General features: G+C 44.0%; 1 protein-coding gene across 1 annotated transcript in view; it reads left to right on the forward strand.

The window, feature by feature from the left end:
* KSR2 (kinase suppressor of ras 2) overlaps positions 1 to 26,443 on the forward strand; it is a 356,911-nt gene that overhangs the window by 130,612 nt on the left and 199,856 nt on the right. The window contains exon 4 of the mRNA XM_074356111.1: positions 17,067 to 17,580. Within this exon, the coding sequence (XP_074212212.1) occupies positions 17,067 to 17,580 (514 nt within the window). The remainder of the gene's footprint in view (positions 1 to 17,066; positions 17,581 to 26,443) is intronic.

The following is a 26,443-nucleotide window of genomic DNA, read 5'->3' on the forward strand; positions in this document are numbered from 1 at the left end:
ATGCCTAATCACATAGGTTCCTCACCCTTCTGTTCCTCAACTGTATCTGCACTTCACCTTGACTAAACCCATTGACTGATTTCTCTCATTTGTCCATTTATTCATTTGCCCAAACATCTTTGGGCACCCGCTCTGTGCCAGGCATCCACGAGATGCTACAGAGCCAAGGCTGAGCAAGACCAATTTGATCTGCATGCTCTGTAGGGAGAAGAGCGACGATGAAATGAAAAGAACACATAAATACGCATTTTAAACCGTGCAAAGTGGCAAGGCAGTGATGGGGAGTAACGAGGGGTGGGGACCAACCCAGATGAGGAGGTCAGGGAAGGATGCCTGGTGTTTGAGCTGATGTATATAATTACAACCCATTGTTTGTTTGGTTTCTTAATTCTACCTGATTGTTTGTATCATTATAATCAGCCTTAGATGATAAGAACCCAGAGCGCAGGGACTAGATTTTCATATTGTGCTTAGTATATAAAGTTGGAGGCATTATGGTTGATGCTGGGGGACATCTGGAAATCTCATGGATGGTTGGAACAAGTCTCTCCCTGCAGAAGAGCAATCCACAAGCCATTCCCTTGGCTTGTATCAGAGTATACTGCAGCAAGTCCATGTTATCATTTCTTAAGGGTCTACTCTGGTCTGAGTGTCCACTCTCCTTTATATTATAGTTGTCCTATATCATGGGTCATCAGTAAGCATTGAAATGGTTTTGGAGTATCTCCTGGACATTCGAAATATTGTTGTGAGATTCTGAGTCTCCTTTGGAGAATATTGATTATTGTGTTTGTTTTTGTTTTGATTTCTTCTTAGCTGATCCATCTGGATGGGTCCAGGCTGTCAGTTTTGTCTTGCTTTCTGTGGATGGTGGTCCAACAGCAGATCTTTTCTCAAAGTTTTTGCAGTGCACCTTTGGGTTGGTTCTGAGCATGTGCAGTGTTTCACACACAGAATTAGGAAGCCCCTTCTCCTGTTCTTTCCTCTTGGGGATATCTTCCACATCCTCTGGCTCCCAAGGGCTTCTTTTTCCAGTTCTTCTGGCTAAAAGATGGGATTCTGTCAGAGTTTTAGCCTTCTGCCCTGGTGCACAGATCCTAGCCTTGGGGGTCGAGTGGTGAGAAAAGAGAGAGAGAAAACCTCATAGGTTCTCTCTTATGTTATTTACATCACATTGGCTCCTATTCCCAGTTCCTTTAGCCAAAGGGATGGATTTTCTCTTGGGGTCCTAGGTGCCTGTGTTGTTTCCGTGTCATATGAGTGCAGTTTTATATCTGGGATGACCTGGGGCAAGACTGGGAGAGGAAAAAGAGAAAAAAGAGGATTCTCCCCTAGTCTTCTGCTCACAGGGCCCCGTGTTTCCATCCTTTGGCTAAAAAAAAAGATGGTCTCCTCTGGGATGTTTATTTTTCGGGTCCATTGCATAGTTACTGGATTCTGCCCATTTTCAAGGCAAAACTGGGAGATGAAGGAAACTCACCATATTGGTCATTCTGCACATTTTTACTTTCCTCCCCGTTCACCTGCTATTATTTACTTGTTGGAATCCTCAGATGGTCGTCCTTTGCATTTTCTCCAGAGTTTGGGGCTGTTAAGCCGTGCTCCTAAGATGGGCCCTCTCCTTCATGGCCAGACCCAGAACCATGGGTATTTTATAAATGTTAACTCACTAGCCCCTCAAAACAGTCCTATGAGGTAGGTAATACTGCCCCCATTTTATAGATGAGGAAACAGAGGCTCAGAGAGGTGAAGCCCTCACCTGACTGCCATTCTCATACTACCTGGTGTCTTGCCTAAGGCATCTCATGGCACTGAAGATGCTCACCTGCACACCTTATCTCCCCTACTCCACCAGGGCACCCTTGGGGTCAGAGGCCTCCTTGTCCTTCATCTATAAAGTGGGGGAAATGTTGGTATCTACCTTGTAGGACCATTGTAAGGATTGGATTCGGTAATGTAAATGTTTAGGATAGTGCCTGGTGCACCGTGAACGCTCAGTGAAGGGGGACTGCGATCATTGCCACTGGTGTTATTTGTCCTTGTACGCTGGACATTGCTCAGCTCAGTGACTGGCATACAGTCGGACTCAGTAAATATTTGTTGAGTTCAGTCTTTCGTGAAACCATTTTATCCTTAACTGCAGTGGATTTCACTTTGTCCCATTGTTTCTCTTTCAGAAATACTTTAGCATTTTTGGCTGTTATCCCTTATCTGCCCCTAGCTGCTGACACTGCCCTAAGGATGCCCCCAGGGGGCTGAGTGTCCTGTTCCCCTTCTCTGCCCTTTCCCAGTTTTCTTTTTTCTTTTCCTTTCCTTTCCTTTCCTTCCTTTCTTTCTTTCCCTTTCCTTTCCTTTCCTTCCTTCCTTCCTTCCTTCCTTCCTTCCTTCCTTCCTTCCTTCCTTTCTTTTCTTTCTTTCTTTCTTTCTTTCTTTCTTTCTTTCTTTCTTTCTTTCTTTCTTTCTTTCTTTCTTTCTTTCTTTCTTTCTTTCTCTTTCTCTCTTTCTCTCTTTCTCTCTTTCCTTCCTTCCTTCCTTCCTTCTCTCTTTCTGTCTTTCTCTCTTCCTCCCTCCCTTTCTTTCTTCTTTCTCTCTCTCTCTTTTTCTTTCTTAGTTGAACTTTCCCCTTCTTCCTTACCATCCTCCACCATAAGAGGAATAAAGAGGAGCTCTGGATTCAAATTTTTCCCTAGCAATATAGCTTAGAACAAGTAAAAGTTAGACCCACCCCACTCCACCCCCCACCGCAATCTCACCTGTACCTTGTGAATAATTGTGTCCACCTGTGAGGATTAAACAGAGATGATACAGGCAAAATGTCTAGCACAGTGCCTGGCACACAGCAGGTCCTTTTAAAAAATGTTAGTGTCTTTATTAACCCCTGCTAAATCGATATCCAGAAGTTCCTACCGCCACGTACGAGGAGTTATTCCAGATGTGAGAGGAGTTACGGTCCAGATAAAGCTGGCAGGAAGCTGACCGAGGCTTCCAGCATCTCACAGGTGCTCGATAACTCTTTGCGGGATAAGTGAGCAACGGAGCAGCTCAGACTCCGCGCCTCATCTAGAAGCAGCGTCAGGTTAGTAACCAAGGGACGGAACCATGGCAACCGGGAGCGTCCACGTTGCTAAGATCTAGACAGGCTTCGTTCCATCTCAGTCCATGATCTCTATCAATTTGAAAGGTTTAATTATTGTCTAGACCTGGAGGCATATTTTTAAATTTTGCATTTCTTTTTTATCCCTGGGTTCGGCAGCACCTCCTTTTGGAGATACCCTTTGAAAGCATCATCAGTGTGACATTTGGGCTCTCGTGGCAGGCTGGGTGCCAGGAAAGGTTAGCTGCTAAGGGGACAGACCCGCCTGGGTTGGCCTCCTTCAGATCAAGCCAGCAAATATTTATGTCAGGGGCTGAGACGGTGTGAGGAGATGGAAAGTGCCAGGACATGGCGCTGTCCTTCAGGAGTTCATAATCTAATTGCAGATATGGACAGGTCCATGGCTCAGATGCAGTGGACTTGCTTCTTCAGGGGCGGTCATCGGTGCCAGGAAACCACAGATGGCACCATCCTCTGGATAAATCCTCAGCTTCCCACCTTGCCCTGTGGGCCCCTGCCTGCCTCCCCTGCCTCAGTTCCCCCTGGACTCCCATCACCTCTACTCTGGTTCCACTGGCTCCTTGAATCTCCTCCCATGGGCCCCATCCTTGGACATGCTGGTCCTGGTCTGGGCACTTGCCCCACTTTCTTTGCCGAATTGACCACTTCTTATCCTCCAGACTCCAGCTCAAAGGTTAGTCCTCAAGGAAGCTGCTTCCCAACCCTCAGCTCCCTCTGTTCTAACTAAATAATCAAAGTGAGATTTGGTGTTTAATACCCGCCTCCTCTTCTAAATCTATGCTGGACCTTATAGGTATGAGGGGACAGTAATTCGAGCCATGTATGTAATTTAATATGTTCCCGTTGTCAGATTAAAAAGCATAAAAAGAAATAGGTGACATTAATTTTTTGTTCTGGTAAAGTATACATAACATAGAATTTCCCCTTGTAACCATTTCACATGTACATTTCAGTGGCAGTAAGGACATTCACAGTGGTGTCTAATCATCATCACCACTGTCCCTCCCTAGAACTTTTTTTTTCATCATCCCAAATGGAAACTGTAACAATTAAGCAACTTTGGCTCCTGTCAACCACTATTCTACTTTCTGTATAAAGTTGACTACTCTACAGGCCTCTTATAAATGAAAACATAATGGTATTTGTCCTTTCATGAATGGATTATTTCATGTACTGTAAAGTTTTCAAGGTTCATCCATGCTGTAGCATATATCAAAATTTCATCTGTTTTTATGGTTGAGTAATATTCCATTGTGTGGATAGACCACATTTTGTTTATCCATTCATCTGCTGATGGACACTTGAGTTGTATCTACCATTTGGTTATTGTGAATGGTGTGGCTCTGAACATCAGTGTCCAAGGATTGTTTGAGTCCCTGCTTTCGATTATTTTAGGTAAATACCTAGGAGTGGAATTCCTGGATCATATGGTAACTCTATGTTTAACGTTTTAAAGAATAACATTAAATTTTACAATATATTTTATGTAACCCAGTATTTCTAAAAGAATTACCATTTCAACATGTAGTTAATGTAAAATTATTAATAATCTTTTTAACTTTTTTTCATGCTAAGTCCTCCTAATCTGATACGTAGGGAATAAATTCTATGTGGATGGAGAAGTCACTAGTTTTGTGGATCCAGGTGTCTTGAAGGTAGTGGATGTCTAATAAAAATGATGCTTGTACGCAGCTGCCTGGGGAAAGAAACAGAATTACAACTAACTAAAAACAGCAACAACAACAACAATCCTAAGAGTGACGGCAGGTGGATTGTTTGCAAGGTGCTTGATTTTCATGAATTCTCAAAACAACCCTAAGGAGTGGGTGCTTTTATTACTCCCTTTTGAGATACACAAACTACCCCTTCAGAGAGGTTAAGCATTTGACTCCAGGTCACACAGCAGTAAGGAGTAGAGCTGGGATTCAAACTCAGTTGAGTCCTGCTGTTCTGTGACAAGCCCCCTGGTGCCCGTGGAGATGTCTGCCTTGGTTAACAGGGGTGAAAGAATAATAAAAATTTAACCAACATCTTTTTCCTGGAAGCATCCACATTTCTCTTTGCCTCCAAGTCAAGGGTAACCTGAACAGATTGACAGCCTGCCCGCACCAGGCTCTGAAGCTTTCACAAGCAATTTCCCTGCAGAGGGAAACTGGGGAAGAAATCAGGGCAGATGCCGGTCCCACTGAATCCGCACAGCGAGGGAAAAGGCAGAGAGATTAAGAAAACCTGCCGCCCGAGTCAGTTGTCTGGGGATAAAAATAAGGTGCCTTGCTGCACCTGAGGTCATCTAATGCCACCTTCCACTGTCTTGAATTTGCCAACACAAGAAGTTATAAAACTAATATACCACCTGTCACTCAAAGGGAGGCAGAGTAATGGAGCAACAGAGAGTTCTGGAATTAGAAGAGTCTCAGGGAGCATCCTTTGGTGATGTGGCTTCTCCCTGTGTGGACGCTCTCCTGCTGTATCCCTGGGGGCTGATCTGAGCACCATGCCAGCTTCTCCCTTCCTCCTCCTCCTCCTCCCTCAGAGGCCCATGGAGCAGCCCATCCTTCTGCAGGGGGCTGGAGCCAGGCGTGGGGGGCAGAATCACAGCTATTTCTCAGCAGATGTAGAGCCTGGGGGCAGGGCAAGATCAAGATAAGGTCATCTTCCTACTCATTTCCCTTGGTCATCAGATCTTTATTTCTCAAGACTTTATCCTTTCTCTTTTTGGGCAGCCCTGGGCTGTGACAAGGCATCTCCCTCACGTCTCGCCTGAATTCAGGCTGGGTGGTACAAATAATATTACCAATCATGGCGGTTAGAATTTATGAGTGTTCAAGAATCGGTTCATTCCATAAATATTATTGAAGCAACATATAATCTATGCACTGAAACAAGAAAATCTATATTTATTTAAACATTTCCCCCAGCTTTTTTGAGATGTGATTGACAAATAGCACGGTGTAAGTCGTAGGTGTGCTGTGGGATGATTTGCACACATATGCGTTGGGGGAGAACCTCTGTATTTATTTGCTGCCAGACACCGTGCGAGGCACTGGGTGATGCAGTGCTGAGAAAGTTAGCCCAGGCCCCTGCCTTCTCAGAGCTTGCATTTCGGCAGGGAAGACAAATGATAAACAAATACACGGATAAATGCAGTCGATCCTCATTCTTCATGGATTTTGTATTCATCTCTGTGGATTCACCTACTCCTTAAAATTTATTTGTAACCCTCAAGCCAATACTTGCAAATGTGGAGGGGAGAAAAAATTCGAGTCACCTGATGTTCACATTCTCAGCTGAGGTCAATGCCCCCCCCCCTTTTTTTTTTGGTCTTAAATTTAGTGTCACTTTTCCACATTTTTGGTGCTTTTTTCGGGGGGTGATTTCTCTGTTTAAAATGACCCCTGTGCATTAGCACTCAAGTGCTGTCTAGTGTTCCTGAGCACAGGCAGGCTGTGATGTGCCTTATGGAGAAAATACGTGTGTTCAGTAAGCTTCCTTCCTGTTGGCCAGGGGTTGAATGTTAATCAGTCAGCAATACAGATATTACATAACTAATTAAGCTCTGCCTTTAAACAGAAATAGACATAAAACAGGATTATGTATGGATCAGTTGATGAAAATACGACCAGAGGCTCATAGGAACCTAACCTTGAATTTCCACTAGGAGCGGTGATTTAGTATTGGCTAATTTAGTGTTTGCGGTGACTTCATAGAACATGATGATGGTGAATAATGAGAACCAACTGTAGAAGAAAATAATTCCACTGAGTGGTAAGAGTTGCAAGGAAAATGAAACAGGAGGAGGAGGAGAGAGAGAGTCATAGGATGGACGTGATGAACATTGGTACCCAGCACTGGGGGACGTGATGGGGAGGGCTGTGTGGAACCCAGGAATCCTGATGTCCAGTGCACTGTGCTGTCCACTCTGCTAAGCATTCACGTGAAGCTGGTCAGGGCTGCAGTGTGATGCTGACGGTCACCGGGGTTCAGAACCACGGCTCCAGGGAGACTGCAGTGCACGGTGTCAGAACCAGTGCATACTTCCAGGGCTTGCTGCTCTGCCAAACATCCTAACCACTGGGATCCTCGGGGCAGTGTTTTATTGCAGTATTCCCCGTGTAGATTCCAACTATGGTTATGAACCAGGAAGGGCTTTTTTTCAGTTTAAAATGTCCAGCAGATGGTGGCTGTTGTGCTCTTCATTCAGGAGGTTGGATGCATCTCAGTCACCATGTTAACTGTGCTTAACAATGGAAACACCAACTACTGTAAGAGAAGATACAGTGGAGGGAAAAGAACATGGGATTTGGAGCTGGATGGATGTGGAATTTTCTGTATGGGTGGACCTATGGAAAGTCCCGATTCCTCTGTGAGGCTCAGTTTCTCCATCTGAAAAGTGGGGCTGCATGTCCTCTGCATGGCTGTGAGGACAAATTCAGATGTGTCCTGTTTTGTATAGCTGCCAAGGGAAGATGATCTGTGGTCAGACTACCAGGGCTTGGATCTTGGTCTTGAGCAAGTGTTTTAATTTTCCAAAGACTTAATTTCTTCACCAGCCCCACAGGGTTGTCATGAGAATTAGACGAAATAAGGCATGAGGATGAGGGGTAGGGGTGCAAGGTGCGTGGTCCACAGGAGACACTGAATGAACATTAGCTACGGCGATTATTAAAGGTGCTTTGTTAAACACTCACCAGGGTGGGGAGGATATAGCTTAAGTGGTAGAGCGCATGCTTAGTATACACAAGGTCTTGGGTTCAATCCCCAGTACCTCCTCTAAAAATAAATACATAAGTAAACCTAATTACTGCCCCCCCCAAAATAAAAAAAAATGTTAAAAAGAAGAAACACTCATCAGGATGGCTATAACAACAACAATAACTATTGAAACAGAAATAACAAGAGTTGGCTAAGATTGGGAGAAATCAGACCCTCGTAAGTTGCTGGTGGGGATGTCAAATGGTGCAGCCACTGTGGAAAACAGTTTGGCAGTTTCTCAGAAGGTTAAACGACCCAGGAATTCCACTCTTAGGTACATACCCCAAAGGGTTGCAAATAGTTGTTCAAAGAAGTATGAAAATTTTCATAGCATATGCTGCTCACAACAGCCACAAAGCAGAAACAACCCTCATGTCCATCAGCTGATAAACAAAATGTGGTGTATCCGTATGATGGAATGTTACTCAACCATCAAAAGGAATGAGATTCTGATGGATGCTACAACATGGATGAACCCTTGAAAACATTATGCAGAGTGAAAGTAGCCAGTCATGCAAGATCACCTATGATATGATTCCGTTTATGTGAAACACCCAGAATATGAAAATCCAGAGACAGAAACCAGATTAGTGGTCGCCAGAGGCTGGGAGAAGGGGGTGACGTGGGGAGTGACTATTTAAACGTGTGGGATTTTTTGTGGGAGGGTGATGAAAATTTTTTGGAATTGATGGAGACAACATTGTAAATGTACTAAATGCTGCTGAATTCTGCACTTCAAAATGGTTGATGTGAATTTCACCTCAATAAAATTTTTTTTTTTTTTTTTTTTTAAAAAGAGCTTTGTTAGAACAGAGAAGCTACCTTGAAGTTAGTGACCAAAGGTTAATCTGGCTTGATCTCCTGGTGGGTAATGAAATTGCAAAAGCCTTACGGAGCAGGACCTGGGAAGCATTACTGGGTCAGAGCCCAAGCTCCCTGCCCTGGCCCGTCTCCCAGATGACCTGCCCAGACTGGGGTCAGTGAATTTGTTTGGTCCTGCTTGGGGACATCCTGGGGCAGAGACAGTGCCTGGCGGGACCCACAGATTGGCCGGATGCCAAGCTCATTAATATGGTCTGAGTTTAAGATTCTTGCCAATGTTGAATTGTTTTGGCAACGGTGTGTTTTTCGTTTGTCCTTATTTGCTTCTTTTTGCAAGTACTACAGACCAGGAACTTGAAAATTCGTCCTGGATTTCAGGTTTCACTCTTTCAAGGATTGTGGCTTTACTGCGTATCTATCATCTTTGACTTTCAGAGGGTCAGACAGCATTGCCCCCTGTGCTGATCCAGAAAGTCTGTGTGAAATAGTTCAGACTTTCAAGGGCTTCCTGGCTGGGTCTCTCACTTCCTGAGGGCATCGGGAGGCTTCTAGAAAAACCGAGATCGTGAGAGGTACAGACCTGCATTGGAAACCCCTCTGTACCACTTATTAGCTGTGTGTCCTTGGGCAACTCAGTTTCTCAGATAATCCTCCATTTCCTCCACTGTAACATGGGGACCACAGCAGAATTTTCTTCAGAGGGTCTCATGAGGATAATATGTAATGATGCATAAAAAATACTTACAATACTGTCTGGCACATAGTAAGTGCTCAATAAATTGTAACTATTATTAATGTTCATAATAATTGTTATTGTTGCTATTTTTTTTTTTTTTGCTTTACCAAGGACTCTGGTGAAAAATATTTTCAACCAACGTCTGAGAGTTCTGCTTCTTGCCAAAAAGTTAAAAAGACTAAAGTACAACCTTTTTTTTTTTGTTGTTCCATTAATGACTTCAGTCTAATATATTCAACCAGTTTCTGAAAGTTCTGTTTCTTGCCAGAAAGTTGTGAGGATTAAACTAACAAGCGTTGTGAAATATTCACCGAAGTTACAAGCAGGGGGTGATTCTGGGATAGTAGACTCGTTGCCCGTTCTGCCCCTGAAGAGCTAACGCACACATGCATTCTGATGCTGGCTCTGAAATTCAGACACAGTCTAAGCCACACTTTTGCCTGTTTGTACAGTTTTAATGAGAAGGGACAAAGACGTTAGACACTTGCCTAGACTTTTTGAAATCACTTTCTCCCTTGCGAATGGCTTTTATTTCCCTCGGTCCGTTATCAGAGAATGTCAAAAAAAAAAAAAAATCCCCACACCTCGAAAATGTCTTTAATCAATCCTGAGACCTTTCATTTCTTAAAACCTATTCCCTTCTCCCCGCCCCTTTCGAGACTGGAAAGAAAATGATTTCCAGAAACGGATGACAAGATAGCAAAGCTACGATGAATAACCCCCGCAGCACCCTGGTGCCACACCTTCCCTATTTAAAATGAAAAATTACGCTTTTCCCTCAGACTTTATTAAAAAGAGGATCAAAAGAGAGAGACCAGTGAAGCGCTTCTGAAGCTTTGGCAGAGAGACGTTGCATCTCTGTCAGCTGAGCAGCTGACAATTTGGATAATGAACGGAGACTTTTTGCTTCTTCACCCTCAAACTTCTGATTTTTAAATGTAAGAGTGAAGGAGAAGAGAATTTGACGGAGGAGGGGGTGAAGCTTTTCCTCCTCGCTTTTCATCTCTCAGACTTTGACACAACCTTAGGACCACGATCCCTGGGGGCAGCTCAGTGCATCCTTGAATCCCATGGAGGGGCACGTGCGCGCACGTGTGTTACAGACAAACTGTAGGCTCCGGGGGCAGTGGATCCCAGCTCAGCTCCAGACGCCACAGGGTACAGGGGAAGAGTGAAGGTGAATGTTACAGACTCTGGGACTTTAGCCCCGTCCTGTCACTCATCCAGACTCATTCATAAAACAGATCAATAGCACCTGCCTTACAGGGCGGGTAAGATGAATGTGAATCCCCTAATGGGGTCTGGCAGGGCCTCCCAAATGCTAACTTTGATATCATAACTCCTCTGTCTGTATTCAGTGAATGTTGCTGCCTCTCAATTGAAGGCTCTGTTAGTCTCCTTGGACCGCTGTGACAAAGCCACTGCAAACTAGATGGCTTAAAACAGCAGAAATGTATCTTCTCACTGTTCTCGGGGGCTTGAAGTCTAAAATCAAAGTGTCGGCAGGGCCATGCTTGCTCAGAAGCTCTCGGAGAGAGTCTGTTCCATGCCTCTCCCCCAACTTCTAGTGTTGCTGGCATTCCTCATGCTGCATCACTGAGAACTGCCTCCATCTGCACGTGGCCTCCGCCTCGGTGTGTCCTCTCTTCTTCTTAAGGTCACCAGTCATTGAATTTAGGGTGTGCTCTAATCCAGGTTGACCTCATTTTTAAAATATATTTTTATCAAAGTACAGTCAGTTTATAGTGTTGTGTCAATTTCTGGTGTACAGCACAATACTTCAGTCACATAGGAACACACATACATTTGTTCTCATATTCTTTTTCACCATAAGTTACTACAAGATATTGAATATGGTTCCCTGGGCTATACAGTGTAAACTTATTGTTTATCTATTTTATATATATTAGTTAGTATCTGCAAATCTCGAACTCCCAATTTATCTCTTCTCACCCCTTTTCCCACTCCAGTAACCGTAAGTTTGTTTTCTATGTCTCTGAGTCTGTTTCTGTTTTGTAAATAAGTTCATTTGTCTTTTTTTTTTTTTTTTTAAGATTTGACATATAAGTGATATCATATGGTATTTTTTTTTTCTCATTCTGGCTGACTTCACTTAGAATGACGATCTCTAGGTCCATCCATGTTGCTGCAAATGGCATTATCTTATTATTTTTTAATGGCTGAGTAGTATTCCAAACAGAAATATACCACAACTTCTTTATCCAGTCATCTGTCCATGGACATTTAGGTTGTTTCCATGTCTTGGCTATTGTAAAAATGCTGCTATGAATATTGGGGTGCATGTGTCTTTTTGAATTAAGGTTTCCTCTGGATATATGCCCAAGAGTGGGATTGCTGGATCATATGGTAAGTCTATTTTCAGTCTTTTGAGGAATCTCTGTACTGTTTTCCATGATGACTGCACCAAACTGCATTCCCACCAACAGTGCAGGAGGGTTCCCTTTTCTCCACACCCTCTCCAGCATTTATTGTTCATGGACTTTTGAATGATGGCCATTCTGACTGGTGTGAGGTGATACCTCATTGTAGTTTTGATTTGCATTTCTCTGATAATTAGCGATATTCAGCGTTTTTTCACATGCCTACTGTGTTACTTCATTTTAATTTGATTATATCTGCAAAGACCCTATTTGCAGATGAGATCATGTTCACAAGCACTCTGGGTTAGGACTGCAACTTTTTTGGGGGGATACAATTCAACCACTATTAGGACTCAGTGGCTTTTGATACCATGGGTTTGCTTTCTGTAGGGGATGGCAGCTGGCAAGATCAGAGATATAGGCATCAAAGGCAAGGCACTTTATTTTCTTACCTATTTCATTTAATCCTCACCAGCATCACATAAAATAGGTGGGTTTACTCTCATTTTCATTAACATGGATGCAGCATTAGCTGTGTGTCAAGAGTTTGTGCTAAATGCTCTACTTGTATGGTCTTATTTAATCCTCAGAACGATCCTAGGGGAAAGCTCTAATGTTATCCCCATTTTACAGATGAAGAAACTGAGTCTCGGGAAAGGCATGGGCAAGTTCATGTTGCAAAGTCCAGGGTGCTCTGCGCATATAAAAACTCCTGCTTCCTTGCTTCATGTTTACTTAGAATTAATTCTTGTTTTGTTTTTTTTTTTCAGTTCAGAAAGCAAGTCTTCCAAATGCGGAGGTTTGTCTCCTCCTTCAGAGGGAGTCAGGCAGTGGGTGATGAGCTCATTACCTCCCCTCCCTGACCTATAATTCAGGGCCATGGGCTGTCTGCTCTGGAGATTCAAAGGTCAGATGGGAGAGGAGACAAAAAGGTGAACCTGATTAAATCATATCATGTCTTCTTTCTTAAAAAAAATTCTCAGATGAGCCTGACGCTCTTGGATAGACTTGGGCAGTTTTAGAATCTCCCGACCAACTCTGTCAGGATAGAAAAATAACTTCTTGAGCAGGTGCTCCCAGAATTTCCAGGGAGCCAGAAGAGGAGGTGAAATTCTGCTGCATCCTGGCTATCTTCACCAGGATGTCCTGTAGGAACCTCAGACTTGTCCGGTGAACTTGACCTTGAACTTGCTGCCCGCTCTTCTATGTGCTCCATTTCCTTCTGTGTTTTCCATTGCTCTGATGGGCACCACCAGCCACCATGGGACTCAGGCTGGAAACCGGGACGTCAGCTTAGTGTCATGCTGAAGGGTACAGACCCGAGCCCTGGCTGTCCTTCCTGGGTGTATGGCATTGAGTGAGTCATTTAAACGTCTCTATGCCTCAGTTTCCTGGTCTATAAAGGAGAATAATTTTTGTCTACTTTGTAGGATTGTTGTGTGGCTATCTAATTTAACACAAATGCCTTGGAGCAACAGCGTCAGGGACATAGTAATGTCTCAGTACATGGTAGCTGTTTTTTCTCCTCCCCTTATACCAAGTCAACCCACCTGTCTCCATCTCGGCTGCCTCAATACTAATCCTGGGCCTCATCATCTCCCATCCAGATGCTTTCAGCAGCCTCAGGCTGGGGTCCTGCGGCCCCTCTTGACCGGTCCAGTCCTTTGTCCATAGTGGCCGGATACATCTCGCCACCACACTCATCTGATCGTGCCTCCATGCAAACTGGGTCCCACTGAGCAAGAACAGATGTTCACACAGCCTGTGCACCAGGGCCTCTGGGACAGCTTTAGCCACAAAGGGACAGGAGGAGTGGCTGGTGCATTCACTCTGGGCCAGCACATGAAGCTCCAGCAGGATTCGATGGCAACATAGTGGGCTATGTGGTTTTTAAGCCACAGGATCAGGAAAGCACCACCCTCTCCCCTGGTATGAACAGAGGTTGGGATATAACAGCCATGTAGTGGGAAGAACCTTGGCCTCCAGCCTCAACCCACTTCTCAGCATTGGCTCCCTGGGAGAGCCAGCCCTTCGCTTGGCATGAGCAGGGATTTAGGTCCCTGGCCTTGTGGATATAACACTATAGCCAGGCAGGAACTTGGCCTCCACGCCATCATCATTTGTGGTTGGAGGAGTGCCAGCCCCTCCCTGGGCATGACCGTGGGGCTGGGGTCCAAGCCTTGAACGTACAGCTGCATGATGTGGTGGACCAGAGTTTCTGCCTCACCCATTACTGGGTTTGATGGCCTTGAGCCCTTGGTGGCCTCAGGTTTCCAGGAGCTGCAGGAGATCAATCATGATCCCCTTCCACTTAGGAGAGCAAATCCCTGCACGATCCTTCTTTGCCCTTCTTCCCAGCCTTCGCTTGGATTTCTTCCTTCCTCAGAGTATCTCCAGCCATACCAAACTGCCTGCAGTTCTCCAAACTTGCCATGTTCTGCCATCTCCCGGCCCCTGACCCTGCTGTTCCCTCTGTCGGCATCCTTCCTTCTATACCTGCCCCTCCGCCCCTTTTCCACAGGGTGATGAAGCATCCGGTGCGTGGACGGCTCTCTGCACAAGCGCACAGTCTTTGAACGGGAGGTAGTGACGCGTCACCTTGGTGCTGCGGCTTCTGTGTGCCAGGTGCTGTGCTCAGCACATCACGTGTGTTATTGCATTTGAGCCTCATAATATTCCCCTGGGGCAGGTCCTATTATTGCCCCCTTTCCCTGCTGATAAAGCCAAGACTCAGAGAGGTTTGCTTGCGTGCCCAAGGTCACACAGCCCAGAGCCAGAATTAGGGCCAAGTCATCTGACTCCAGAGCTGACTCTCTTAGTCATGGGGCTAATGTGTATGTGTAAATATTTGAGACTAGACACCAGAGTGATGGTGATTTTGGTAGAATACTCTGGCAAAGTCTGGGAGGATGGAAAAGGGAGACTGTTGCCAGCAATAGCCCCTTGCTCCAGCTCCTATCCCCACTTGGCTGATTGATGGTCCAGGGTCTTTGGTAAATGTAGGCACCACTCTGTTTCAGATGCCCTGGCCGAGATCCTGGGTTAGAATCCTGGCTGCCAGTTCCTATCTCTGTTGTAACCTTGGGAACATCTTTGCATGTCCATTTCCTTATCTACAAAGTGGAGCTCAAAATGGCCTTTTGCACACAGATTTATGAAAATTAAGTAAGATGTGGAACAGTCCCAAATGAAGAAAGCAGATGACAAATCATTAAATAAGATCTTATGGCATTTCTGTAAAAAAAAAAAAAATGCACAGCAAACCATCTGGCAGGCTCCACAGCCAAGCGTTCGTAATAGGGATGATGGCTGGGTGGTAGGGCAACGCTGCCTTTTTCCTTATCTGAATTTCCTAATTTTTCTATAATGAATATGTAATAACAAAATGAGTTGTTTTAATTAAAAAGGGGGCAGTGAGTCAGTGTTCATGAAAGCACTTTGTCAAGTGTCAAATGCTCTATAAGTTAGCTCTTGTTATGGTCCTTATAGTAGTAATTATTGTTATTGCTAGTCAGCCACAAGTTGGAATATATTTCTGCCCCAAATCTCCTTCCTTGCTGGTGATGGGAGGGCCCACTCGATCGCCTTCTGTAAGTTCCCGCCACGTGTTCCTCCGCTGACACCTGTTGACGTTTCTCCATCTTTGCTGCCACTACCACCCAAGTGGAAGCCAGCATCATCTCTCGATGGGAGCCCTGTGTTACCTCTTAACTGGGTTTTCCTTGTCCAAGCAGCAGCCCCAGTGATCTTGGAGAAATCAATTTGTGTTTTTTTTTTTTTTTTGCTAGTTAAATTTTATCTATCTATCTTCCAGTTTTATTGAGACATAATTTTATTCATATATAGCACTGCATACATTAAGGTATACTGCATAATGATTGGACCTACATACATCATGAAATGATTGTTTTAGTAGGTTTAGTGAATATCCATCATCTCAAATAGGTACAAAAGAAAAGAAAAAGAAAAAACATGTTTTTTTTCCTGGTGGCGAGAACTCTTAGGATTTACTCTCTTAAGGACTTTCGTACATAACAAATGGCGGCGTTAATTATATCAATCATGTTATATATGACATCCCTAGTATTTATTTCTCTTAGTACTGGAAGTTTGTCCTTTTTGACTGCCTTTATCCCCTTCCCCTCCTCTCCACCCCTTGCCGCTGGTAGTGACAAATCTGATCTCTTTTTCTGTAGGTTTCTCTGTCTTTTGAAGTATAATTGACCTACAACACTATGTTAGTTCCCAGTGCACCACATAGTGATGCAACATTTTTACACATTACAGAATGACCACCATGATACATCGAGTTACAGCATGGGGAATGTAGTCAACAATAATGTAATATCTTTATTACTAATCCATCACTAATTCAGTCCTTTTTGTGGCTGCGTAGTGTTCTGTATGTACCACAGTTTAACCATTCACCGTTTCCAATATTCTTCCTATCAGATCATTTTGTTTGTTTCCCTCCTCACACCAAGAACTATCTGAAATCCTTTCACAAGTATGCGTTCTTGTCTCTCATGTCTATCTTGTCTACCTTCAGCAGAACGTAAGTCCAGAGGACCTTTGGTTCTGGCCTGTGTGTGGTCTGTTGTGACTTTTCCAAGCACAGCACCTAGCACATTCAGAAAGTGTTTGTTGAATGAATGCACGATCAAGCACACAGCAATGGTAGATCCAGAAGAAGTGTGCAGTGACTGAATAAGAGGTCAGGGAGTGACCTCAGGGTGAACCTGACTTCTGAGAAATTCATGTACCTCACGTGGGGGTTCGGTATTAAAATTACAATGTAATTGAAAGTTTATCTTTGGAAATTCTTTAAATCACCTTGAAACTGCCGAAACTAGGATCCTTGGATGCTCAAAAGACAAGAATTAGCCTCTTTGCTTTGCTAGACATTTGAGTTGTGGGCTCCCCAACCCTGGAACAGCAGAGGGTGAGGCTGTTGAACTGGGGTCATGGTGAGAGGGTCAAGGAAGGGATTTCGTTCTTCTTGGAGGGACCAAGCGGGTGTGGCTGAATTTATGTAAATATGCATACAACATATCCTGCATAATTTATGTAAACGTGCGCAATCATATCATGCACAATTTATGTAAATATGCATGCAGCGAATTGTGCATACTCTGTAACCAGCACAGGTGTACCACGTATACAGTGTAATGTGCATATACTGTAATGTGCTAACAGTGTGATTCACCTGACCTTCGCATGGCTTAATCTGTTGTCTCTCTGCTACTTTGTTCCAACTCAGGAGGCAACCTTTCCAAACAAGACTGGACCATCCAGTGGCCCACCACGGAGACGGGGAAGGAGAACAATCCCGTGTGCCCCCCGGAGCCGACGCCCTGGATCCGCACCCACCTCTCCCAGAGCCCCAGGGTCCAGTCCAAGTGCGTCCAGCACTATTGTCACGCCAGCCCCAGCCCCGGGGCCCCCGTGTACACCCACGTGGACAGGCTCACCGTGGACGCCTACCCGGGCCTGTGCCCGCCCCCGCCCCTGGAGTCGGGCCACCGTTCCCTGCCCCCGTCGCCCCGGCAGCGGCACGCCGTCCGCACCCCGCCGCGCACCCCCAACATCGTCACCACCGTGACCCCGCCGGGCACGCCGCCCATGAGAAGGAAGAACAAGCTGAAGCCCCCGGGGACCCCGCCGCCCTCCTCCCGGAAGCTGATCCACTTGATCCCGGGTTTCACCGCCCTGCATCGGAGCAAGTCCCACGAATTCCAGCTGGGTCACCGCGTAGACGAGGCCCATACGCCCAAGTGAGTGCATTTGGTGGGTGCCCTGGGGCGACTGAGCTTCTCAGCCAGGGAAGGCTCAGGTCAACTTGTCTTTCCTTCCTCTAGTTGCATAAAGGGTGGATTTTCCTTCATGGCTAGCCCGGAAAATGAATAGAATGGAATTTTCAAGAAATGACCTGTTTATTTATACTATTAATACTCGTTAAGTCTGGTAGCCCTGGAGCCAAATCTGAATTTATTGCAATACATCCAGGTTTATTCCTTTCTGTTTTGGCTGTGGGTGCTTTCCTGCTTTGATAGCAGAGTTGAGTATGGCCGGCAAAGCTGCAATATTTACCGTCTGGCCCCTTTACAGGAAAAATTTGCCGGGCCCTTCAGAGTGCACCTTAGTGCAGCCTGGAAGTAGGATGCGAGCTGCTCATGTGACCTTACGTTTTCTAGTAGGTGCGATATGAAGAGGCAAAAGAAACAAGTGATACTGATTTTTCTCATATGTGTTATTTAACCCAATGTATCAAAACAGCACTTCAGCATACAATCAGAGAAGAATATTGCGGAAATATTTCGCATTCTTTTCTCCGCGCGAAGTCTTTGAAGCCTGGAGTGTGTTTTACATCTATAGCTCATCTCAGTTTGTACTGGCCACACTGTAAGAGTGGAAGGGCTATGTGTGTCGAGTGACTGGTGTGCTGGACGGTGCAGCGCTAGAGCGACCCTGTGCGGGGGACTCGCTCCGTGTTTATGCCTAAGACGCGTGTCCGGGTCTGCTCGGGGTGGAAGGGGCTCTGCGAGAGGAGAAAAGCACTATCATAGCAAAAGGGTCATACAGAAGTTTATGGTGGGGCCGCAGGCACCCAGGGGAGAAAATCATGAAAGTGGACGTGGTGTGTGTCTGGCTGTGGTCTGAGGGGGATGAGTCCTGCTGCCAGCAGAGGGTGACATGGTATCTGTGGCTACCTGCCAGCTAATGAGAGAAACGGGGAGACTCTGTGCAGGGCCCCTCAGAGGCTGACTGTGGCCTGGGTCCCTTGCAGGCTTTTGAGGGTCTCAGTGTATTAAAATGGAAGAAAAGCTAAACAGGGTCACAAAAATGGGTAGCATGTTTTAAATATTTACATTTAACAAAATTGCAGTTAAGGCATAGATGATAAAATGATTATGGATAATTTTACTGGGAGATACGGTGAAGAGTCTACCTTTGGGGACTGTTGTGTGTGAGAGGCCTGGATCCCCATTCCGGGAGCTATGCTGTCAGGGAAAAGTGGGGAACATGTCAGTGCGTTTCCATTTCAATGATTTAGCTGGTGTTTCATGAGCTCTCATTAGCATATGCCGGTGAGTCTAAGACATTGACTGTAAGGTGCATTGGAGATAAAGGTGAAAATATGTGCATCTTAGAGTTGCTGAAATGCAATGTGTTCTGGGCTCTGGGCTAGTTGCTGCGGGTATAATGGAAAGGGAAAAGAGACACAGCCCTTGGCCTCGTGAGGACCGATATTAATCAGATAATCACATGTAGGTGTTATAACCTTGTGTCCAGTAATTACAAACAGTGTTAAGGCTCTCAGGAGAAAGTGCAGGATGCTCTCAGAGCTTCTAACCAGATGGGCCCGACTGAATTTGCGTTGGCAGGGAGGTGAGTGGAGGGGGGACCAGGGAGGGCCTGGTCAGGGATGGCTTCCAGAAGAGTTGTTTGGACTAAAGACTAAGTAGGGATTAAGATGGTGGAAGGGGGTGGGGTGTTCCAGCTGAGAGGTGGAGGGGAGCGTGACACATTTGGGGAATTTACCGAAGGTCTCTAAGACTAAAGGAGCTGGCATGTGATGCAGGAAGACTCAAGAGTTAGACAGGAGTTGGGTAGAGGGTATAGCTTAGTGGTAGAGTGCATGCTTTGGCATGCACAAGGTCCCAGGTTCAATCCCCAGTGCCTCTGTTAAGGGGAAAAATACTAAATTAAATAAATAAATAAAACTCTCTCTCTCTCTCTCTCTCTCTCTCTCTATGTATATATATATATATAAAATCAGATTTTTTAAAAAAGAGGCAGAAAGCAGCACTATGCATAACAGCCAAAAGGTGGAAACAACCCAAGTGTTCATCAGCAGATAAAGGGATAAACTAAATGTGGTCTATCCATACAATGAAATACTATTTAGCCATAGAAAGGAATGGAATTCTGACACGTGCCTCAACATGGGTGAACCTTGGAAGTGTTATTATGCTAATGCAATTAGACAACTAGGGTGTGATTCCACATATGTGAGGTGCCTGGAACAGGCAAATTCAGAGGCGGAAAATAGAATAGAGGTTGCCAGGGGCTGGAGGAGGGGGAATGCAGAGATTATGTTTCCTGAGAGTCAGTTTGGAAAGTGGACAAGTTCCCGAGATGAATGGTGGTCATGGCTGCACAGCAATGTGAATGTACTTAATGCCACTGAACTGTACACTTAAATATGTTTAAAATGGTAATCTCTATGTTACATATATTTTACAACAACGACCAAAAAAAAAAAAAAAAGAGTTAGGCAGAAAAGCTGGGTGTTGGCTCACTTTTTCTGTAAAGGGCCAGATAGTAAATGTTTCAGGCTTTGTGGGGCCAGGTGGTCCACTGCATCTCTGCCGTTGTAGCAAAAATAGTCACAGACAATAGCTGAATAAGTGGGCGTGGTGATGGTTCCATACAATTTTGTTTATCAGAGCAGGTACCTGGCTGGATTTGGCCCACAGGCTGTGGTTTGCCCCGGCAGAAGCTGCGGTGTAGACAGTGGTTCTCCCACGGAAAAGGCCTTAAAAAATGATTTAAGTGAAAGACATAATCAGATCTGATTTTATGAAGATCACTTAAGTGTTGGTATGAAATCTAGATTGGAAACACAGACCACTTCACCACACATGTTTGGGACATCAGAGACTTAAGCAGAGGATGGGTACTTTTCTGATCGGAGTTGCACGTGGTTTTTCCGGTTTTGTGAGAGCCAGAGAGACTGGTGGGTTGCTGAGACCTCAGGACAAGTGCACGGGGAGGGTCACAGGAAGCCTAGGAATGCAGGTTGCTGGAGTGGAAGGTGGAAGGTGGTGTTTGGGGTCTGCTGGCCCTTCCCCAGACTATGCATCTCCCTCGCCCCTCGCTGGGCTGAGTGTGGTGGAATTTGACCGGAAGGCAGAGCCTGGCTCTACAGACACATAATCTTTTAACCTACAAGGTAGGGGCAAAGTGAGAGAGGCTGCCCTTAGTCTGTTTGGTTTTTTTCCCCTGCGTTATTGGGATGTAATTGACAGTAACACTGTGTAAGTTCAAGGTGTACAACGTAATGGCTTAGTACACATGTGTATTGTGAAATGATTACCACAATAGGTTAGTTAGCACATCCATCACCTCATATAATTACTGTTCTTTTGTGTGGGTCATGAGAACTTTTAAGATTTACCCTCTTAGCAACTTTCAAGTACTAACAATACAGTATTGTTAAACAGTCAACATGTTGTACATTAGAGTTCCCAGAACCTATTCTTACAACTGGAAGTCTGTACCCTTTGACCAAGATCTTCCCATTTCTCCCACCCCCTGTCCCTGGCAACCACCATTCTACTCTTTGTTTCTATGAATTTGATGTCCACATATAAGTGAGACCATTTAGTATTTGTCTTTCTCTGTCTGACTTATTGCCCTCAGCATAATGCTGTCAAGGCCCATCCATGTTGTTGCAAGTGGTAGGATTTCTTTCTTTTTTATGATTGAATAATCTTCCATATATATATATATATATATATATATATATATATATATATATATATATATATATGCCACATTTTCTGTATCCATTCATCCATCAATGTACATTTAGGTTGCTTCTGTATCTTGGCTATTGTGAATAATACTGCAATGAGCATGGGGTGGGGGTGTAGATACCTCTTTGAGATGATAATTTCATCTTCTTCGCATATATACCCAGCAGTGGAATTGCTGGATCCTATGGTAGTTCTATTTTGAAGTTTCTGAAGAACCTCTGTCCTGTTTTCAATAGTGACTGCACCAATTTACATTCTCATCAGTAGTGCCCAAGGCTCCCCTCTTCTCCACGTCCTCACCAGCACTTATCTCTTACCTTTTTCATGGTAGCCATTCTGACAGGTGTGAGGTGATAACTCATTGTGGTTTTGATTTGTATTTCCCTGATGATTAGTGACATTGAACACCTTTTCATATACATGTTGGCCATTTGTAAATTTGTAAATATTCTTTGGAAAAATGTCTATTCAGGTCTTTTGCCCATTTTTTAATTGGATTTTTATTGTTGTTGTTGTTATTGAGTTGTAAGACTTCCTTATGAATTTTGGATATTAACCCCTTATCAGACATATGGTTTGCAAATATTTTCTCCCATTTCTGTAGGTTGCCTTTTCATTTTGTGATTATTTCTTTTGATGTACAGAAGGTTTTTAGTGTAATAGATTCCCATTTATTTACTTTGATTTTCTTTTCTTGTGCTTTTGGTGTCATATCCAAAAAATCATCTCCAAGACCAGTGTCAAGGAACTTTTTTTTGGTCTTTTTTAAAAAATTGAAGTATAGCTGCTGCACAATATCATATAAGTTACAGGTGTATAATATAATGCTTCACAATTTTTAAAGGTTATAGTCCATTTATAGTTATTATAAAATATTTGCTATAGTCCCTGTGTTGTACAATGTATTCTTGTAGCTTATTCTACATCTAATAGTTTATACCTCTTCTCTCCTCCCCTATATTGCCCCTTCCCACTTACCTCTCCTCAGTGGTAACCACTAGTTTGTTCTCTACGTCTGTGAGTCTGCTTCTTTTTTGTTATGTTCACCAATTTGTTGTATTTTTTTAGATTCTACATATAAGTGATATCATACAGTATTTGTTTTTCTCTGACTTATTTCACTTAGCATAATGCCATCCAAGTCCATCCGTGTTGCTGCAAATGGCAAAATTTTATTCTTTTTTATGGCTGAGTAGTATTCCATTATATATATTATATAATAAATTATAATAAATAATAATTATTAAATATGTGTATATATATGTGTGTGTGTGTATATATATATATATATATATATATATACACACACCACATCTTCTTTATCCATTCATCTGTTGATGGACACTTAGGTTGCTTCCATATCTTGGAGGTAAATAATGCTGCTATGAACATTGGGGTGCTTGTATCTTTTTGAATTAGTGTTTTGGGGTTTTTTTTGGTATATACCCAGGAGTGGAATTACTGGGTCCTATATTAGTTGTATTTTTAGTTTTCTGAGAAACCTCCATACTGTTTTCCACAGTGACTGGCACCAATTTACGTTCCCAACCACAGTGTACGAGGGTTCCTTTTTCTTAAAGGGCTTATTTTATGGAATGTGACCAGCATTAAAAATACGAAATAGACTCTCCTAGACTAGATTATATTGGAATGCATTGCACGTAGCCAGGCTAAATATTAGTATTGTTTTGTGAAACTCATGTCAGGTAGACAGTTGTCCCTTGGTATCCGCAGGGGATTGGTTCTAGAATCCATTGAGGGTACCAAAATCCATGTATACTCAAGTCCCATAGTTGGCACTGCATATCCACAGTTCCAACCACAGATTGTGTTGTACTGTAGCATGACTTATTGAAAAAAATCCATGTATAAGTGGACCTACGCAGTTCAAATCCATGTTGTTCAAGGATCAACTGTGTATAGCTTTTTTCCTTACTCTGGGAGTCCTTCCCACTCTGGACAGCTTTGATTTGGGAATAAACCTCATCCAGAAGCAGATGAGAAGGCTTGAGAAGCCCGCTTTTTATCCTGTGGAATGTAGCCAAAGGCACTGACTGGTTTCTGTTGTCTGTTGCATGTCTGTTTCCTTTGCTCCTCTCCCTTGGAGCCTGGCTGGGGGTGGTTCTTTGTTGCCAACTTGGCAGTTTTCAGCCTGCTTTACTTCCTCTTAATGGGATGAAGTGGAGTTTCAGAAGTCACGGGTCTTTCTGAGGAGAACTGAATCTTTCAAAACCATCGATTCCTGTGAGTTTTCAAGCACCAACCCCCTGGTAGGTCTCGGGTTAGAGGAAGGCTATATTTGAAACCATTTACCCTTGGCACTCTTGGACAGACTCACAGTGGTGTTTAGCAGATGGTCTATTTGGGTTTCAGATCTGTCCCAGTAGTAACCCATGAGCATTCATAGAAAATGCATGGCAAGAAAACACGAATATATGAGCTATAGTGTGTCTCCCATCATTGGGAGCCTTGCAGTCCAGGTGTGTTGAGGATAGAGCAGAACTGTTGTGATTGGTCTCAGCCAAAACCATATCTCCTGTTTTGTATTGATTCTCAGAGTCCTTTTCACTTTCTTCTTTTCCTTTTGTTTGTTTGTTTGTTTGTTTTTTGCATTTGAGCTTATGAATGTGATTTTACTCCTGTGGTGTTACTGATCACTGCCCCCCATACATACACACACAGAGGGAGAAAGAAACAATTTTTTTGATTATTGTGGAAATTGAGACAGCACAGGAAACGTGATAAAGAAAGAGGAAAGTATATGCTGGTCCTTTTGTTTTATACACACACACACACACACACACACACACACAACATACATTCTCATGGCACTGAAATCACCCCCAATGGGGCACAAAATGGTTTTTAGGGGAGAGAGGTGAAAAAAAAATCTTGGTATAATAGTTTGGGCATCCCATTGAGCCATATACATAAATAGATACCCAGGGTATCTGTGGTATTAAGATTTCATTGGGAGTTGGGGATGATGATTGGGGAAAAAACGTCTAAAAAGATTCTTTAAGGGGTCACTGAAAAAAGGTTGAGAAACACTGACATAGATCTGTGGTGTCATCCTCTAGAGTTAGGCATAAACACTGGGGGTTATCGAGTCTCCCCAGTGTTCTGACACGTCTTTCTTCTCCCTCTGGCTTTGTGACCACACTTATGCAGGGAAGCTGGTACTGATTCCTGATGGTCAGCCATTTGAAAAATGAAGAGGGAGCTATCTCAGGGATTCTGTCATCTTGGCCTTCAGTCCAGGGATTCCGCGGCCACAGTGTTGGAAAAAAGAAAAACCTAACAATTCTTGTGTGTGCAATGCATTGTATGTCTTTAGATTCCCCCGTTTGTCCGCCCGTCACAGAGATGACTTGCTGTCACTTGTCAGAGCATCTGAAAGCGTAGATTGGGTTTCTGTAGAGTGAACCCCACTTTAAATGCAAAGGTGTAGCTCAGTTAAAAAAAGGAATTCTATTATAAATACTACCCCCCTTTTTCTTGCAAATTCTTTTTAAAGTTAATTTTCAATTATAATTTTGTTTTAATTACAGAAATAATTCCCAGATACAGCTTTATTTTGAAAATAAAAAGCAATATAAAATGTGAGCGATACGAGATCAAAGTCCCCATCCCCTTGCCTTAGAGGACAGCTAGGTCTGCTCCTAATACTTTGGTAGGAGTCCTTGCGTACGTATGTTGTGTCTGTTTGCGGATCTAACGTTATCTACTTCCCCTTCTTCATAATTGAAACCACGCTGTATGGCTTTTTTTCCAATGTGACAGCATAAGTATCCTGTTTATGCTCTTCTCACACTTTATCCCTTTTAGAAATTCTTCTGTTTCCCCCAAAGCTCATCTACAACATCCCTTTGTTCATGTCTCTGCTTTCAGACCTCTGTATCATTTACGTCTGAACATTTCACCCCTGCCCTTCTGGGGCAGAGTGTGAAAACCCTCCGCTGACCCAGGAGCCAAGGTTGCGGGCTGGATGAAACCCACACTCAGTCCTCAAGGTGACGCTCAGTTCCGGTGAACTCACGTTTCTTTACCTGAGATCTCTGTCATTAGTAGCTTGTATGAGAACAGACTCTCCTCTACGGAGTCATTATGTAAATAAGATTTCAAGGGGGGCTCTTTTCACTTATTTTAGAAAACTAATTATGTGCAAGCACTCAGAGTCACTGACACACACCTACAGATAGATCATTGTGCTAGTGACTATGACGAACTCTAATATACTGATAAGAGCAAGAGTGGAGTGTTAGTTTGTATATCATGGCATGTTCAGTCAAAGAGGACGGCTTCTGCTGGGCTCAGGCGCAGGGCTCCTTCACGTCTAACTAAGCATTCAGTCGCACAAGATGAATATTGACCACACTTGGCATCCGATTGACATAGGAGGATGTAGGGCAGCATCCAGGGTCTCTTCCGTGGCTCCCCCGGGGCTGCTCTTCCTCGCCTTCATCCCCAGGTGGCAGTTCAGGTACCAGGCGATGGCAGCCACAGTAAGCAGGTGTGGGTACCATCCTGGCCTAGGCGACAAAGAGCTCCTGTAACAACTCCTTCGGTGTCTCTCCCAGGGACCCTGCAAGGGACACGCCCAGGTAAAAGTCATGCTATGCAAGGATCCCCAAGGCTGTGGATTCCTCATCTGGTATTTCAAGTTCATACCAAGAGCTCCCAGTCCACCCGCACTCTACCCGCCGGAGGCAATTCAACCACAAGCAACGTGATCTATTAACACAGTCGACTTTTCCCCTTTAGCAATGCTCAGAGGATCAGAGCTAGAAAGTCAGCCCAAGGTCAAATTCCCGTTTGCAGAAGATGAAAAGGTCGAGTTCACCCTCCACCCACAGCTTCTTTTTAAAAATCCTGTAACGTGGACTTGCCTCCAGTTCACTCTGAGTTTCCTGTTTGGAATTTTGAGATCTTTGACAAAGTCTTCTGTAATTTATGTAATCATACATAATATGGATATTATATATAACATAATTTTTAATTGTTTCTGGTAAAACTTATGCTTCTCAGTTTTTTTGGTTAAGTGCTGTCATGACTTTGCACGAGAAGGTTCTGGTCACAGCTGCCTCTTCCCATT

The sequence above is a fragment of the Camelus bactrianus genome, chromosome 32 (genome assembly GCF_048773025.1).
Source record: "Camelus bactrianus isolate YW-2024 breed Bactrian camel chromosome 32, ASM4877302v1, whole genome shotgun sequence".
NCBI lineage: Eukaryota > Metazoa > Chordata > Mammalia > Artiodactyla > Camelidae > Camelus > Camelus bactrianus.